Source organism: Eufriesea mexicana, unplaced genomic scaffold, assembly GCF_001483705.2.
Source record: "Eufriesea mexicana isolate 0111107269 unplaced genomic scaffold, ASM148370v2 scaffold507, whole genome shotgun sequence".
NCBI lineage: Eukaryota > Metazoa > Arthropoda > Insecta > Hymenoptera > Apidae > Eufriesea > Eufriesea mexicana.
The window spans coordinates 1,132,966-1,150,520 of record NW_016908664.1 but is presented as its reverse complement, the minus strand read 5'-3'; the positions used below and the strand labels follow the sequence as shown (position 1 = coordinate 1,150,520).

General features: G+C 43.4%; 1 protein-coding gene across 1 annotated transcript in view; it reads right to left on the bottom strand.

Annotated features, from left to right (window-relative positions):
* The window catches only part of pdm3 (POU-domain protein pdm3), a 212,192-nt gene that overhangs the window by 3,668 nt on the left and 190,969 nt on the right, over positions 1 to 17,555 (bottom strand). Inside the window, 7 exon segments of the mRNA XM_017897496.1 lie at positions 9,567 to 9,650; positions 10,440 to 10,493; positions 11,339 to 11,504; positions 15,001 to 15,214; positions 16,314 to 16,361; positions 16,363 to 16,496; positions 16,718 to 16,891. Coding sequence (XP_017752985.1) covers positions 9,567 to 9,650; positions 10,440 to 10,493; positions 11,339 to 11,504; positions 15,001 to 15,214; positions 16,314 to 16,361; positions 16,363 to 16,496; positions 16,718 to 16,891 — 874 coding nt within the window.

The window sequence follows — 17,555 nt, the reverse complement described above, 5'->3', positions numbered from 1 at the left end:
CGTCGAATCCGCGAAAACAATATGCTAATGGAGAAGCCGGCGAGCGCGAAGAACCGATGCTTCGAAACCAGCCAACGGGGGGTGAGTTTTCAACGGGGGTGGCTGACGAACGACCGGCCACGGGGCGAAGGGTGGTACGCGGCGATACGTCCACGATCGAGGCGTCGTTTTTCCGCTGTTTAATAGGGAAAAATGAATGGGGCGTTTAGATGCTGATGAGGTAGCGTCGAAGAAGGAACTATTTCGCGCGGGTGTGTGTATGTTCTATGTGTGGATGCTTTTACCGGGGCGAGGTGTCAGCGATCGTTGAGATATTCTAAGTCCCTGGCGTACACTAACATGGATTTTTCATCCTCCACGAATGGGAGGGTAGTTTCGTCGTATTGCATAGTGGAAGATAATATTACGAATGATAATTTTGATTGTAGTAATCGGGGAAATTATTTGTCTGTTTTCTTGCACCACGAAAGTTCTTCGTTACAAGAAAAATATATTTTTGACAATAACGCGAATTTATTCATACTTATTCGCGTAACAAACAGTTTCCTTTTAAGAAATATTCGTGAGAGAGGCTATACAATTTCTGGAGATACGTTGAATGGTATAATGATTAAAAATATATAGGAAGTATTTGAATAATGAATAAGAAGCAATAGGCGAAGATTGACATGGACTTTTAACCCTTTACGAATGGGAGGGTAGTTTTGTCGTATTGCATAGTGGAAGATAATATTACGAATGATAATTTTGATTGTAATAATCGGGGAAATTATTTGTCCGTTTTCTTGCACCACGAAAGTTCTTCGTTACAAGAAAAATATATTTTTGACAATAACGCGAATTTATTCATACTTATTCGCGTAACAAACAGTTTCCTTTTAAGAAATATTCGTGAGAGAGGCTATACAATTTCTGGAGATACGTTGAATGGTATAATGATTAAAAATATATAGGAAGTATTTGAATAATGAATAAGAAGCAATAGGCGAAGATTGACATGGACTTTTAACCCTTTACGAATGGGAGGGTAGTTTTGTCGTATTGCATAGTGGAAGATAATATTACGAATGATAATTTTGATTGTAATAATTGGGGAAATTATTTGTCCGTTTTCTTGCACCACGAAAGTTCTTCGTTACAAGAAAAATATATTTTTAACAACAACGCGAGGAAAAATTTAAACGTATTAATTTTTATTCGGGTAACAAGCAGCTTCCTTTTAAAAAATATTTGTGACAGAGGCTATGCAATTTTTGGAGATGCACTGAATATTATAATGATTAACCCTTTGCACACGAGGGGCGACCCGCAGTCGCCACTTAATACGATTTTAAAGATGGATGTTAATTAATATATAAAATTCAAAATTACCCAACGATAATTCTACGAATAATTCCACGTCCTAATTTCTAAACGATTTCTTATTTATCGTTTTAAAAATATCCTTAATTTTATAGTACAAAGTCTTCGAATTACTATTTTTCTTAAATATTCTTAATATAAATATTCATAATTATTCTAAAAATTGCCGAATGCAAGGGGTTAGAAAAATATAGGAAGTACTTGAATGACGACTAAGAAAAATAGGAAGCAATTTTATTAACTCGTTCGATTATTGATTTTAATTAAATTTCGCTCGTATACCGATAATTTTTATGCAACGTTTCTTAGACCTCTCGAGACTCGTTCGAGTATGCCTGCATCGGTTAACAGATTGGTTTTTCGGTGATTGTTGGCCATCGCTTTGCAGCGGCGCGACCGATGACTTAATTAGCGAGAAGAAGTGGGAAAATTTATTAATTTGATAGAAGAATCCCCTCATCCTGCTTTGTTCCCCGTGTTTAACGTCCGAGGGTAGGTGATTAAAATTAACCATACGGTAATTACATTTTTCCTACAAAAGAGCTTTATTTTTGGCGTCACCCGGTTTATTGATTACATTCGTGTTATTGATATGGAAGTCTGCCGAAGCTTCGAGCCCCGGTGCACACACCGAAACGCGAATTCGCCCATTAAGAAAATATTAAAAAGCTCGAGCAAAATTAGTATCGCTGGAACGCGATTTTCCAAAAACGACAAATAAACTTTCCAATTTCACCGCATTACTCCCATTTTAACCGTCCACCAAAGAACACCGCCCTCTTTCCTAATTAATATCACAAACGTCGACAAAGGAACACTCCAAAAAGAAAAAAAGAAACACAGGAAACGTGGAAGAAGACAAAACAAAAATTACAAAAGAAAGCACGAAGCTTGGAGAACGGACAACACGCGTGGCGAATTAAAAGGCGACCGCTTTGAACCCGGTCACAAATATCGTAATTGCTTCTCTCTCGGCAATTTACCACCGCTTTCAATAATCTTAATAACCCCTTCCGCCTTCTAAAGGAAACGTTATTATCGCGGGCGTGTATTGCAGGCGAGAAAAGCTGACAGAAGAAGAGGAAACGCCGTTGACGATGTCGCGCGGATCGACGAGGAGGACGGTGGTGGAGGGCGCAGAAAACGCGGAATCAAACCGGCGTCGAGGGTTAGCTCGAGCACGTATTCCCGCATAGGTGAGAAGCCAAACGAAAGGGGGCGAAAGGGGTGCGAAAGGGGCGCGAAGGGGCGCGAGATGGAGGCAGAGCGCGGGACAAGGACGGCGTCGGGACGCAGCGGCGGCGAGGTTTAATCCGCGAGGGGGCGAGAGAATAAGCAAGAGGAAGCGGGGAATTAAACGTCGTCGTCGAGGAGCGAAAGAGGAGAAAAATAATGGAAGGAACCTACGCTGGGCTGACGTGTCGCTCGCCAAGACAATGCTCGTCTCGTTTTCCCTTTTTCCCTTCTTTCTCCTTTCCCGTCCTGCCTTTTTTTCAAACATGAATCACGAGGAGCACGCGCTATCAGAGACAGGTTGGAATCGTGCTTAGTCATCCGAGGGTGTCCGATTCTCTAAACCAGCGGCTGGCTCGCGGCGGAATAAATCAGCTAATCGAATATTTATTAGAAACTCCTTACCGGACGGGCATTAAACGAGCCCACCTAAATCTCGTCGGGGCCGTGCGCGGGTATATACATATTTACCTCGCGAACTCGCGACGAGGTGCGACGAGTACGGTGCGTGGGACGAGGACAGAGCGAGAGACAGATAGAGAGAGCCTGTACCGAAACAGCTGCGGCAGCTGGAGGTGCTGGAAAAGTAGAAGGAAACAGAAAACGCAGGCTAACTTCGCAATAGACGAGGAAGTATACAGGGTACCGAGAGACAGGGAGAGAGAGAGAGAGAGAGAGAGAGAGAGAGAGAGAGAGAGAGAGAGAGAGAGAGAAGAGAGAAAAAGAGAGAGAAAGGGGGAGAGATCGGCGTGGGTGTACACCATGGATTGGAGAGTGTTAGCGTTTACGCGAGCGTGTGTAAGTCGAAGGAGATCGTGGAAGGAGAGAGAGAAAGAGAGAGAGAGGGAGAGGGAGAGACAGGTCGCGAAGCGGGTTGGAGGAGGAAGGAGGCAGCGAAAGGAGGAGGAGAAGAAACGACAGGAATCGCGGGGCGCGGGCGGGAGCAGCAGCAGGGAGGGGTACATCAGAAACCTGATTTTAATTAGTCCACAGTTTAATTACTCGGCAGATAAATCGTGCACGTGCACCGCATAAACTAGCCGCTTTCATTTTTCCCGGACGCGGCCGGCACGGTCGCGCTTACTTCTATGCCGCGAGAATGCGGGATGGGTCATTGTTGCTCGCTCGGTGCGCGCGCGGAAAGAGAAATGACCGTGCTTAAACCGTCATCGAATCGGTTGGATAATAGTCCGCCGGGTTAACAGGCTGACGGATCTGGCCAGCTCGTAATCCTTCCACGTCCAGCCTCTCCTCGCGCGGTTTCCAGCGGAGTTCCTTTGAAATCCAGTTCCAGTTCAATTATTTCGCTTTGCCTTTTTCCTGTCTTTTTTCCAGCTCTTCCTTTTTTTGTCGTCGGCGGGAGAGAGAGAGAGAGAGGGTGGAAGAAGTGGGTGGGTTGATTAGAGACGGGTGTTTCGAAACGCTGGTAATTGGACGTATCGCGTTGCGAAAGAATGTTTCAATGGCGCGCGGCGGCTGATTTCGAAATATTCGCGCGGATAGCGAAATCAGATCATTCCGGTGAACTCTGGTCATTTCTGGTCCGGTTCCGTTCGTTTCTGTCGTTTAACAGTTTAATACGGGAGATCGAGGTTTGAGTCGTGGGCGTATTAACGCGTATTATTTTATTTTGTCACGAGTATAATAATCTCGTTGGATGGATAGTTATTTTCTTCCCAATTTCGAGGTCCTGTAATCCCCTTGGTTAAGAAGATCATTAGATAGATCGATACAGTAATGAATTATTGTACGCCACGATTATTATACCGCGGATCCTCGAATCAATAAATAGACGTTAGAGCACATAATTGAGGGGGTGCAATTCATGCTTCCTCACTAGCATATTATAAAACATAATCTCCCAATTTCAAGGTTCTGTAGTTCTCTTAGTTAAGGAGATAATTAGATAGATCGATACAATAAATGAATTATTGTACGCGACGATTATTATACCGCGGATCTCGAATCAATAAATAGACGTTACAGCACATAATTGAGGGGGTGCAATTCATACATCCTCACTAGGATATTATAAAACATAATTTCCTAATTTCGAAGTCTTGTAATTCCCTCAGTTAAGAAGATCATTAGATAGATCGATACAGTAATGAATTATTGTACGCGACGATTATTATACCGCGGATCTCAAATCCATAAATAGACGTTACAGCACATAATTGAGGAGGTGCAATTCATGCTTCCTCACTAGCATATTATAAAACATAATTTCCTAATTTCGAGGTTTTGTAATTCCCTCAGTTAAGAAGATAATTAGATAGATCGATACAGTAATGAATTATTGTACGCGACGATTATTATACCGCGGATCCTCGAATCAAAAAATAGACCTTACTACACATAATTAAGGGAATGCAGTTTACACCCCTTCATTATCATATTACAAAACATAATTCCTCGGGTTTCTTTGGTTTAACAATTTAATACGGGAGATCGAGGTTTAAATCGTGGGCAAATTAACGCGTATTATTTTATTTTATTTTATCACGAATATGATAATCTCGTTGGATGGATCGTTGCCTTCTTCCCAGTTTCGAGGTTCTGTAATTCCTTTACTTAAGAAGATAATTAAATAGATCGATACAGTAACGAATTATTATACCACGGATCCCCGCGTCAATACATAGACGTTACCGCACATAATTGGGGGAGTGCAGTTTATACTCCCTCAATATTATATTATAAAACATAATTCCTCGGGTTTCTTTGGCTTAACAGTTTAATATGGGAGATGGAGGTTTGAGTCGCGGGCGTTAATACGCGTATTATTTTATTTTATCACGAGTATGATAATCTCGTTGAATGGATCGTTGCTTTCTTCACAATTTCGAGGTTCTGTAATTCCCTCAGTTAAGAAGGTAATTAAATAGATCGATGCAGTAACGAATAGACTTTCTACTCCTCCTCGATGATTATTATACCGCGGGTTCTCGCGTCAATAAATAGTTACCGCACATAATTAATAAAGGGAGTGCAGTTTACACCCCCTCGCTGTCATATTATAAAACATAATTCCTCGGAAATGTAATATATACATACAACTCGACGAAGATAGCATCATAAAATGACGGTACAAGTATATACAAACTTTCTGCAAAAAGAAAATTTCTTTTTAAATTTCGCGAATTTAATCGCGCGATTTCTCGCAGAAAATTTGGGGTCCGAGTAATCCTCCATCTTGCGGCGCCCCCCGTGGAAGCAGTCGCGTGACACGGGGAGAAAGGGAAAATCGGAGCGAACTTTCGCTTTTCGTTTTGAACGGACGCGTAATCAAGGAACGAATCATTAAACGGGGAAACGGTTCCGGGCCAATAGCGGCGGGATGATTCGCTGTTTCGCCGCGCGAAGGTGTTAATGCACAGTCAACAAATCATTTTGTTCGTTTTGGGAAAATCTGTTGATGCTACGCCGCGGGAATGCGGAATGGGTCATTGTTGCCGGCTCGGCCGCGGAAAGAGAAATGACCGCGTGCTCCTGTCATCGAATCATCCGGTTCACGGTCGAGATACATGCTGCATACCTCGATACGCTATATATATAAATATACGCATACATGCATACATATATACCTTTATATATGCGTGCATATATATACACGTATGTTTTATAACACTTTCCCGTAATCGTAGTACGTGTTTGTATATTTCCTTTTTTTTCCTTTTTTTTCGGAATATAACACGCGTATATATACTTGCCTCGCTTTTCACCGACAATAAAACAGCACCACGGTGAAATCGAAACCATAAACCGTGTTAGGCGTCGCCGGCTCGTAAAATTCGGCCGATCGACGCTTCTAGATCCCGATGCCAATTAAACGTCGCTCGTTTGCCCGCGCGAATATGAATGCTAATCGCGGGATCACGTAAGATGCGCATCGTACGGCGGTTTAAATACAAATATTCGCCAGTTATGGCCTCTCGTCCGCCAGCTTCGCGGATATTAAAGTGGGGAATTGATGGTGGGAGGAAGGATAGATACTGCATGAGAAACCGTCATTAATTAAACGCGCGCGTTTTCGCGGTGTTAGCATTCGAGTCATAAAACGCGTCTCTAAATACCGTGTAACCGGGAATTTTTCGTGGCTGGATGTTTCGATGATGAATCGAATTCCCTCGAACGCAGAGAAATCGGCAACTATACAGGATGTCGCGTGGCACGCGAGATGGATTCCACGTATGGGAATAATTTCAAGAAACGAAGGAATATCGTAAATACAGCATCTGATATATCCCCCCTTCGAATGGCGAATTTTATCGCGAATATTTCGCGAGCCACGACGAATTCGAGCATCGAACTACCGATGATACAAGATCGAGGCTCCGTTATTTGCGGACTTATCCACGCAAGAAGCGAAGTAACAAGGATACGGGCAATAACGCGTTAAAACGAGAGGTGCGCAAGAATTCCCGTGGCCAGGGAATATAAATCGGTCGCGACGTTCGTTATGAGGCCGGTCGTATCGGCAACCGCGGTCGTACGATGAATTAAACTTTGAATTTCGCTAATTACGGACCCTGATACAGCGGTTCGCAGAAAATCGCGGCCGGTGTCGGTGTGCGAGCACGTTGGTGCACGGGCAAAACCGATACCTCGAAGGAGGAAGCCGATAGGCGACTTCTTTCGCGACACGAATGAAACCGGCGGTACCTGTAGCGGCACGGAGCTCGGCCCCGCTAACGGTTTCCCCCATTCTAATTAACATTCCGCGTATTTATTAGACGCGGATCTGCAATTAATCAGGTGGATTCAATTAGCGAATTACCAATTAGCACGCACGCGTTCACACGCTCTTGGACACCGCTTGAGATCCTGTTGGACGATCGGTTGGATAATCGCGTTCAACGGCACGCCTCGTAAAAACCGCAATCTCGAACGTGATCCAGACAAAATCTGTCTTTTAATGCAGAATTTCTCTTCACAAATTAACTCCGGAGATACGTTCCCCAAGAAATCGGCGAGGCGGTGTGTCTTTGGAATCGTGAACCAATCGTGAGACTTTGATCGAAAAATCAGAGGTTCCTTGATACTAATGAATTTTGGGCATCAGGGAGGATACTTGGTCTAGGACTTTGGTAGACGTATGCTTGGAAAATATTTTCTAAGTAATGAGAAAATAAAAGCATTTTGTCCGATAAGATGGATATTTGCGATTTTGATGGTATATGAGGGACTTTTGGACATGCTGGAAAATTTCGAACGTGATCGAGACCAAATCTATCTTTTAATTCCAAATTTCTTTTCACACATTAACTCCGGAGTTTCGTTCCCCAAGCAATCGGCGAGGCGGTGTCTTTGGAATCGTGAACCAATCGTGAGACTTTGATCGAAAAATCAGATACTAATGAATTTTGGGCATCAGGGAGGAAACTTGGTGTAGGACTTTAGGAGACGTATGCTTGGAAAATATTTTCTAAGTAATGAGAAAATAAAAGCATTTTGACCGATAAGGTGGATATTTGCGATTTTTATGGTATATGAGGAAATTTTGGGCATGCTGGAAAACGTCGAACGTGATCGAGACAAAATCTATCTTTTAATTCCAAATTTCTTTTCACACATTAACACCGGAATTTCGTCCCCCAAGAAATCGGCAAGGCGGTGTGTTTTTGGAGTCGTAAACCAATCGTAAGATTTTGATCGAAAAATCAGAGGTTCCTTGATACTAATGAATTTTGGGCTTGAGGGAGGATACTTGGTGTAGGACTTTGGTAGACGTATGCTTGGAAAATATTTTCTAAGTAATGAGAAAATAAAAGCATTTTGACCGATAAGGTGGATATTTGCGATTTTGATGGTATATGAGGGACTTTTGGACATGCTGGAAAACTTCGAACGTGATCGAGACAAAATCTATCTTTTAATTCCAAATTTCTTTTCACATATTAACCCCTTGCCTTACGATTTAAGATTCAACAGCGTGGTGCCAAAACGTAAACAGAACTGCCGAGCCTTCGAGCCACTCCACGGCTCGGCAAATTTGCCTTAAGTTGTACCAATCGCACACGACTTACGTGGGGCACATCAACAAACCATGGGCGTGACACGTGGTGTTTATGTTTGGCCCGACCGACGTACCACGGGCCAGGCCCGTAATAATCAGTTTCGACCCGACCGACGTACCACGTGCCAGGAACGTGATAATCTATTTTGACCCGAAAACTTGACCACGAGCCTCGCACGTGGTTGTAGGTCAAAGGGTTTACGCCGGAGATTCGTTCCCGAGGAAATCGTGAGATTTTTACCCAAAAATCAGATTCCTTGATATTAATAGATTTAGGGCATCGAGGAAGATACTTGGCCCAGGACTTTGGTAGATGTATGCTCGGAAATAATTTTCTAAGTAACGCGAAAATAAGAGCACTTTGTCCGATATGATCTATATTTACGATTTTGGGGAAATATATGAGAGAATTTATGGCATGTTGGAAGATATTTCATCCGAGACTTAGATAAATCTACGTTCGGAAATAATTTTTGAATCTACTAAAAATTTCAAGCGTTTCGTTTGATGAGATCGGTATTTGTAATTTCGGGGGTATGCGCGGGAATTTAGAAGATTGGTAAATTTAGGTTAACACGATTTAAGTCATATATAGAAGCGATTCCCTGAAAATTCGGAAAGGGCCGGGATGTCTTATCCGTTTTAAATCGATGAAACAATTTCGGTTACGTTCTTCGCTCTTTTTCATTTCAGAGTATTTGCGAAGAGATTGAAAAATCGGCTATTTGATATTCCGCTACGATGAAACGATGAATTCGTGGTTTGGACAGGTGATGGATAGTTAAAAACTTGGAAGCGAATCGTTTCATGCAGATACTTATGACTCGAAGCTATTCCTCTAGTAATTTTCTCATTGCGCGCACCATGTGTCTCGTGCATGTCTTAACGATCATTGCGCTGATCATGGAACGGATTTGAATCTGAAATTTGATATCCCAGAAGTACAACTCACCTCTCTTCAGCCGTTTTCATCCACCTTTCGAGGACTGGTTTTATCTTTTGCGCGCTCTTTGGCGTGATGTCCAACTTTTCGAATCTAAAGCCAACAACAAGTTATGATTCTCGTTCTTCGGACACTAAAAAAAAAAAAGGAAAAAGAAAAAAAAAAAAAAAAAAAAAAAAATGAAAATAAAAAACTAGAAGACGAAAATCGTCTACAAAAGGAACACACTCTCGTCGACGGACGTCCATCATCGCGGTATCGTTAACGTGTACTCGCACGTTGGCCACATCATGCCCAAGTTTGCCAATGCCCTGGCTCGAAGAAATCGTTAAATTTCAAAAGTACTCCTTTATTGCATCTCATTTATTGCCAAGAAACGGAGTTAGAAATTAGTGATAGTGCTTTAGCAGCTATACCCAAATATGCCCCATATGTGCTAAGACGTGTGAGAAAAGCGACACGTTTCGTTCAACGAAACGCGAGGAACCGAACAGAGAAGGCCGGCAGACATTGGACAGAAAAACGGAAGAAAGAGATGAGGACGAGAGAAAGAGAGAGAGTGAGAAAAAGAGAGAGAGAGAAAGAGAGAGAGAGAGAGAGAGAGATCGGAAAAAAGAAACGTAAAATCGTGATGTATATTCGTACACGCTTTACTTATGGTATCGAAGAAATGAGAGAAAAGGAGAAAAGAAAGTAAATTAACCTATAGATTCGATCGGTTCGTTCGGTAACACTGATTCTGAGCTACTCGTACGCCTTTAAATGCACACGACGATACCAAATGTACGGAATAGCATGCTTGGGTATAACTGCTATGCTTCCAGAGGATTTTAAAAGTTTTAGATTTTTAGGTAAATTAAATAGTATGAGGGGTGAACGTACGTAGCTTGCTGCTGAGAGGCAATCTGCGAGGCATACATCTGGGTAGCCAGGGCACTGGGAAACAATCACCAATGCTTAAATTAGTCGTCACGATAACAATACTAGGATGTAGAAACAGTGTTTCTACTTGCCACTAGCATTACCACGGTGGTCCCTTTCGTTCTCGTTTCTGAAAAATTGAATCGTCAAGATGGCAGACGGAGTATCGAAGAACGGGGACACGGCCAGGAACCACCGTGGTAGATTACACATTATACATTTCTCACATAGTACGATCACATGAAAATCCAACGACGTTCTCTCAGAATCTGTACTCGAAGAGCGCCGAGCGCGAACAAGGTACGCAACATGAGCACAACTGAACCGAGACAACTCGCGATGGCTAACTCTGTTCGCGACAGCGCTATGTCCAAAATGAATTGGTCACTTAGGACCACGCGTGTTCGAAACAACGAATTATTTCCCGCAAGTATATGCATTTACATAGGGAACACGAAGCAGAAGGGCAAAGAAAGAGATTAACAGAGTAGCTGAACGTCAGGAATTCGTGCAATGGTTGAATGGCCAATTTAGTTTGGACATAGGACAGAATAAAAGAGGCCTGACCCGTCAGTTTTGGGAACCTTCCACGAGTATCCCCGATTTCTCTAAAAGAAGGAAGACGTCATCGAGATTCAGCGTGGTCTAGAAATGTATAGATTGTTAGCAGCCAGACGAGGAACATTCGATCCCTCTTTTACCCCGGCCATTTCCAGTGACCTGGCACACTGTCTTATGATAACCTATTGTCGCTCTCCATATCCATGTCTCATCAGCGACGTCCGTTTCAAGTTGGTGATAGCAGAAGGTGAAAGAGAAAAAAATAACAAAGGGAAAACGACGAGACGTCGTACACTCACCTGCATATGGCACTTTGGCTGTAAGCTGGCCCCTCTGTCACGCTCAGGGCCTGTCCCACCTGTGTCTGCGTCAGACCCAGCGACAATCTGCGAAACTTGAACACCTTCGCGAACTCCTTGATCTCGTCCAGATTAATGTTCGTGGCGTCGTTACTTATCACCTGATCTGCAATTATAGTTTCGAAATCTCTCCTTTCGTTCTCAAACATCGCTCACTGGTTAAACTAGCTGATAAGATCCTTTTCTCGTCGCGCATTCGACTGAACAAAATCAAAAAGTCAAGAAAAACGCGTGAAAATATCGCAATTTTTAACAGCAACGCGATAATCCTAACAGACACCTCAAAAAGAGTATAATTTTTCTGAATATTCCTAAACACTGCCAAGAAAGCTTATAAAATGCTACGAGGGTTGAAAGTGTATTAAACTGTATTAGAATCACCAAGTTAAATAAAATATTTTCTGTTGCTCCCTAGTCTGTCGCTAAAATCTGCCTCCATTCCAGCAAGAACAGCTTTGGCGAGGATCATCCGAGTTTTCCATCGACTTCCGGATCAATTTGGGATGTCTCAGAGCTCTATCGAGGGTCTGCCTAATGACATCGGGAGCCTTGATTAAAGCAGCTTTAACTACACCGATTTCTCTCGTAAATCTGTCACCCCGAATGTACACGTACGCAACAGAGGTGGCCACATGCTCCGCAATCTCGATCAGCTCGAGCTACTTTCTGCGTCGTGCAATAAACTGCCAATCCTTCTTCCACGACGCGCTGTTCCTACGATCATTAATTTCCAATCGAACACGGGAATCACTGGAACGGGCAAAAACGTCACTGTTCCACGGTCTTTCTCGACTTCCACGATCCCCGAGTTGTCCCGTTTCGAGGAACGCGCCGCCATTTTCGCCAAGTGATAGAAGGAAGCGTAACTTTCGCGACGCGATGGGGAGGAACGCGAATCGTTAAAACGACTCGTTTACGCGCGGATGTGATTTTAATGAAATACCCGTGAAGGCTTTTAAAGAATTTAATACCGCGGATGCATTATATTCGTTATGATATTTTAACGAACAGCCGGATAAAAATCGGTAATCCTCTGCATACCGAAATGGAATCGAACGTTTCTTGGTAACAACGTTACCTCGATCGCCTTTGCGTTCAAGGGAGAAGTAATCAGAGAAGAGATAATTTTGTTGAAAATGCCAATTTTTTAATAATCCATACACGGTGCTACATCTGCAATTCTTTCTACGAGAAACACTTGGCTACACTCTGTCAATTTTGTCGTAATGGAATAAATCGAGAAAATGTCCATTTTCGAATCTGGCAATGCTATTTTTTAACGCAATTTTGAATATATTTGATGGAGGATTCAAAATCGAGGCTTCTTCTACCTGATAATAAACCAAATTTTAATTGTATTACAAAACCGAAGAGAAAGGAAATTATTCCTTTCTTGTATTCTTCTTTTGACACTATCTACATTATATTTGAATGATTTTCCATGCGTCGAGGTAACTACCACCTAATGCAAACTCACTATACTGTTTGCAAAAGCGTAGAATGCGATAGAAATTTTTCATAGACCTCTTTTTCAACTGTTATTCGTACACGAGACTACATTGTTCGTTAATACTGAGGATGTATAAAAGTTAAGGGTACTTCATACGACGTCGAGTTAACGAACCTCTGCGACTTCTCGCAGTGAACTACAAAGACGGATGATAGGGGCGCGAAATCGTCGATCGTCCCTCAAAATTTACACCCCATTGTACGCCATATTGGTCGAGGCAAACTAAGCGATCTAGCCTCCTCTTCTATCTGAATTTACGAATCGTCGCTCAAGGATCGGCACGAGATGGGTTAACAAAGCCAGAGATTTATCAAGTAACGTGGCACGAGCAATTGAGAATCGTTAGGCTCGATACGTCGAACGATTATTCGATCGTGGCACGCGGAATGACGGAGTGCCAGTCTAAGCAATGATTGTGAATTATTAAAATTATTGTCCGGCGAGTGGTGGAGGTTACGTGCACCGGTCCCTGTAATCTTTATGGCTTCCCAGAAGGCAGCGAGGCAACGATCTAATACACCGTAATGAGCCGTGCATTGTACGATATCCTATTAGGATTATTAAGAGCTTCGCGGTGCGGCCGGAGCCGACAACATTATTATTTATCGACTTTGACCGCACGTTAAATGTTGAATCGGCGAAGGAAGGAAACGTAATTCGAGGCAACGAGGCAGGAAGAATGGCTGAATTTATAATGACGCCGGTGAAAAGTTTCTTCCTGGTAAACACGATTCTCATCGGTCAACGTAATTATCAGATTGCAACGCGTTCTAACGTAATTATGGGATTGTGCACGACTCGGGCGTCCTTGTACCGGACCCAACGATCAATTCCTTCTCTGGGCTCGATTCTCGGTAGTATCATTGAAATAGTTTCATCAGCTCGTCTCTCTACCTGATCAATATTCATTCGTATCTATCTATGCTCATCTGGATCTCTTATTTCGATCGTGGTAGCAATTTCGAGCGACGAGCAAACGAAATAATTTATCTACGAGTGTTCCTCCACACGTGACTTACTAAAATACGCGAAAATATAGGTCGAATCATTGATATCTCTAATATCAGACTCCCACTGATTCTAGCATTAAGTAAGAATATTCATACCATTGAAAAACAATCATCGACTCTAAAAATCGACGCTACTTATTACTCAACTCGGTACAGTATTCAGTATATTATACACTGATCGTCCTCTCATCAGCTACTTAACACTTCCCCACCACTGTATGCGTGATGAGATTATAACATTGACCCTCCCTTTCCAAAGCTTGCGCAAGAAACTGCCAAACACATCCTAGAACGGTTTGGGGAGTAAGAATAAAATACAAAAGATCATAGTAGACGAATCATTCAGATCTAACTACAGTACTCAGTATATACACTGATCTTCCTCTCATCAGCTGCTTAACACTTTCCCACCCCTACACGCGTTAGATTGACCCTCTCTTTGCAACGCTTGCGCAAGAAACTGCCAAACACACCGTAGAACGGTTTCGAGAATAAGAATAAAATACAAAAGATCTTAGTAGACGAATCATTCAGATCTAACTACAGTACTCAGTATATACACTGATCTTTCTCTCATCAGCCGCTTAACACTTTCCCACCCCTACACGCGTTAGATTGACCCTCTCTTTGCAACGCTTGCGCAAGAAACTGCCAAACACACCGTAGAACGGTTTCGAGAATAAGAATAAAATACAAAAGATCATAGTAGACGAATCATTCAGATCTAACTACAGTACTCAGTATATACACTGATCTTCCTCTCATCAGCTGCTTGACACTTTCCCACCCCTGTACGCGTAAGATGGACCTTCTCTTTGCAACGCTTGCGCAAGAAACTGTCAAACACACCGTAGAACGGTTTCGAGAGTAAGAACAAAATAAGAATGATCTTACTAGACGAATCATTCAGATCCCAGTACAATACTCAGTATATACACTGATCTTCCTCTCATCAGCTGCTTAACACTTTCCCACCCCTGCACGCGTAAGATTGACCCTCTCTTTGCAACGCTTGCGCAAGAAACTGCCAAACGCGCCGTGGAACGGTTTGGAGAGTAAGAATAAAATACGAATGATCTTACTAGACGAATCATTCAGATCCTCCTCCTCCTTTACGGGATTGTGCATGCTGCTCGGCGAGGCCTTCACACCGGCTCCACTGGGTGCGTGCGTGGTCGTGATCGTGATTTCTCCGTTGCTGGCTGCCAGTCTGTTCAGAGCCGATGCTGCGGATGCCACGGACTCGTTCAAAGGCGACGATTGCTCGGGCCTCTCTCTGTGATGCTTCTCCGTCGGCTGTGAGGGACACAGGGGGTGGTAGTAACGGATTAGTAGCTCAACCAGTAGCAACGACAATGCTCCATGCCTCTCTTTGCACGCCAATTATGCACTTAATAATGAGACCCGGCTTCTCCTTCTTTCTCCTAGCCGCGTCTCTCTCGGATCGGGACACTTTAGAGTCTAATTAGTGGAAGAAACGCCGCCGCCACGGAATACTTTCTTAACGAGATCGCTTGCTATCGGGGAATTATTCTGCTTGTTCCGCTGATCTTGCGCCGGTTAAGCCCTTTCCACCTTCACGGGGACCCGCGGTTTTGCTCGTATATCGTCCACGCGGCTCCAGAACTCGTTTGTATTGTTACTGGCCGGCAACGGGATCGTCTGGGTGGAGGATATCGGAGACGGGAGGCGGTGTTAGTTATTGACGAAACCCGGGTAAATCAAAATTCCTCCGGGGAAAAAGTATTCTGGCTTCGGAGCGGTGGAACGACGAGACCCTACCCTGTGGCCGTTCATGGATAATAATTGAAGCAAACGAGCGAAATGTCGGCGGACTGATTATTTTCCGCAGCTTATCGAAGGGAACGGAAGGAGAAAGCACTTCGGTGCATCTGTTGCTGCTTAGTCGCGTGAGACCGGTTGACGAAGGTGACTGGAAAATTCGCGGATTGGACATGCTAATTGAAGAAATTGTCAATTATCGAGAGACGCAGGTCGCCAGGTTTATTTGCCGTTCGCGAACTACTTCTGAACCAACGCGAATTCTAATCACCGTCAATAAAGTATAACTGATTCGAATATGAGGTTTTTGCGATCAGTATTGGGGATGAAATAATACCGTCTAAAAATGTCTCGCTGAATTTTTAACCACGGAATCGAGCATAAAGTTCCCCGGTGGAAACGATTCTCTAAATATGTATACGTCGCTGATTAAATTATCAGAACGATCTATTAATAGGATTTCGTAGTCGAAAGCCGGGAAATAATCCAATTACCCCGAAGAAACGAAGATGCTTATTTCATAAACCGGATTGATCATTTTTCAAAGTATTCTCAGGGGGTTGATGAAAGCGGGATGCGAGTAAATTTGTTCCATGGCCGAGGATCTACGTACCGTGTAATGATTCATGTGAGAGCTGTGTCGATGCCCTTGCTGCTGAGGCTTGCGCGGCCTGAAGCAGTTGCTGAGGCTGCATCGCGTTCAGAAGTTGCTGGCTGGCCGAGCTGTTGTTCAGAAGGTGTGGCAAGGCGGCGGGACTTATTCCTAATCCGGTCGCTAAGCTGGGACTTGTTGGAACTGTCACGCGAAAGAGAAAAGCGTGATCGAATCGAGTGTCATACGAGAATTTAGAGTCGACTGATCTTGGACAATGGAATGCCACGGACTATGATTGAACGTTACGTCTCAACTTTCCGATTCACTTTGCGAGATCAAGATCAGTCGAAGCTAGGATTACGTCATTTCGCGAAATTTTAATAATCTTTTTTGACAGAAAATTGCGTTATCCTTTGCCTTACCTGTGAATTCGCCGTTGCTAGGCGACGTATTCAACACGTTTTGCGGCTGAGGGATAGACTGAAGGTTCGCCACGGTCGTAGACACCACTTGGCCGCTGTTCAGCGCCAGGTTCACCATTTGATTATTCGTGACAAGACTGACGGGCATAGTCAGGATAGTTTGCGTGACGATTCCTGGTAGAATAACGAGAGAAAGAAAGGTTAATAACGTGGGATGCAGCGACATTCACGGAGGCAAGACCGAGCTTGATAATTCTATCTTTGGCCCATCCCCGTACGAACGTGTCTCGAATCAATAGATACTTCATTTCCATTATGAACGTAGTCCACGCGTCGTTGATCCAGGATGGGTAGTAAAGTTATCAGAGTCTCATAGAGGGATTATTAGGCAACCCATAGGGCAGGTAACCTCGCAGGCCAGCGTAGTTGGCAAACTATTATCGTCATCTTAATAGTGGGTACAGGTACTGGCACTGGACTAGGCTGCGAGAAGGACGCCTAATCATACTTAGAATAGTTTCGGGATTACCTCCAGCTCCGCTAATCTGATTACCCTGTACACGCGCTTAATATGATTACTGATCATGAGTACGTACCCGTGTTGGTACCTATAGCTAAGCTAAGCAAATCCCGTATTCCGAACAGCCATAAAAGTTTCGCGTTCTGAGGTAAGGTCAACTGACAATCCGATTAACGTTTAGTTCAGTCGCGATATTCCACGATAATATATCATGGAACGACTTTTATTTCCACGTGTCGCCGCAATCTGCCATAATCTCGCTGCTTTTTCCCTCGCGTTCCGTGAAAATGCACCGTGAACGATCCAACCATAACTGTA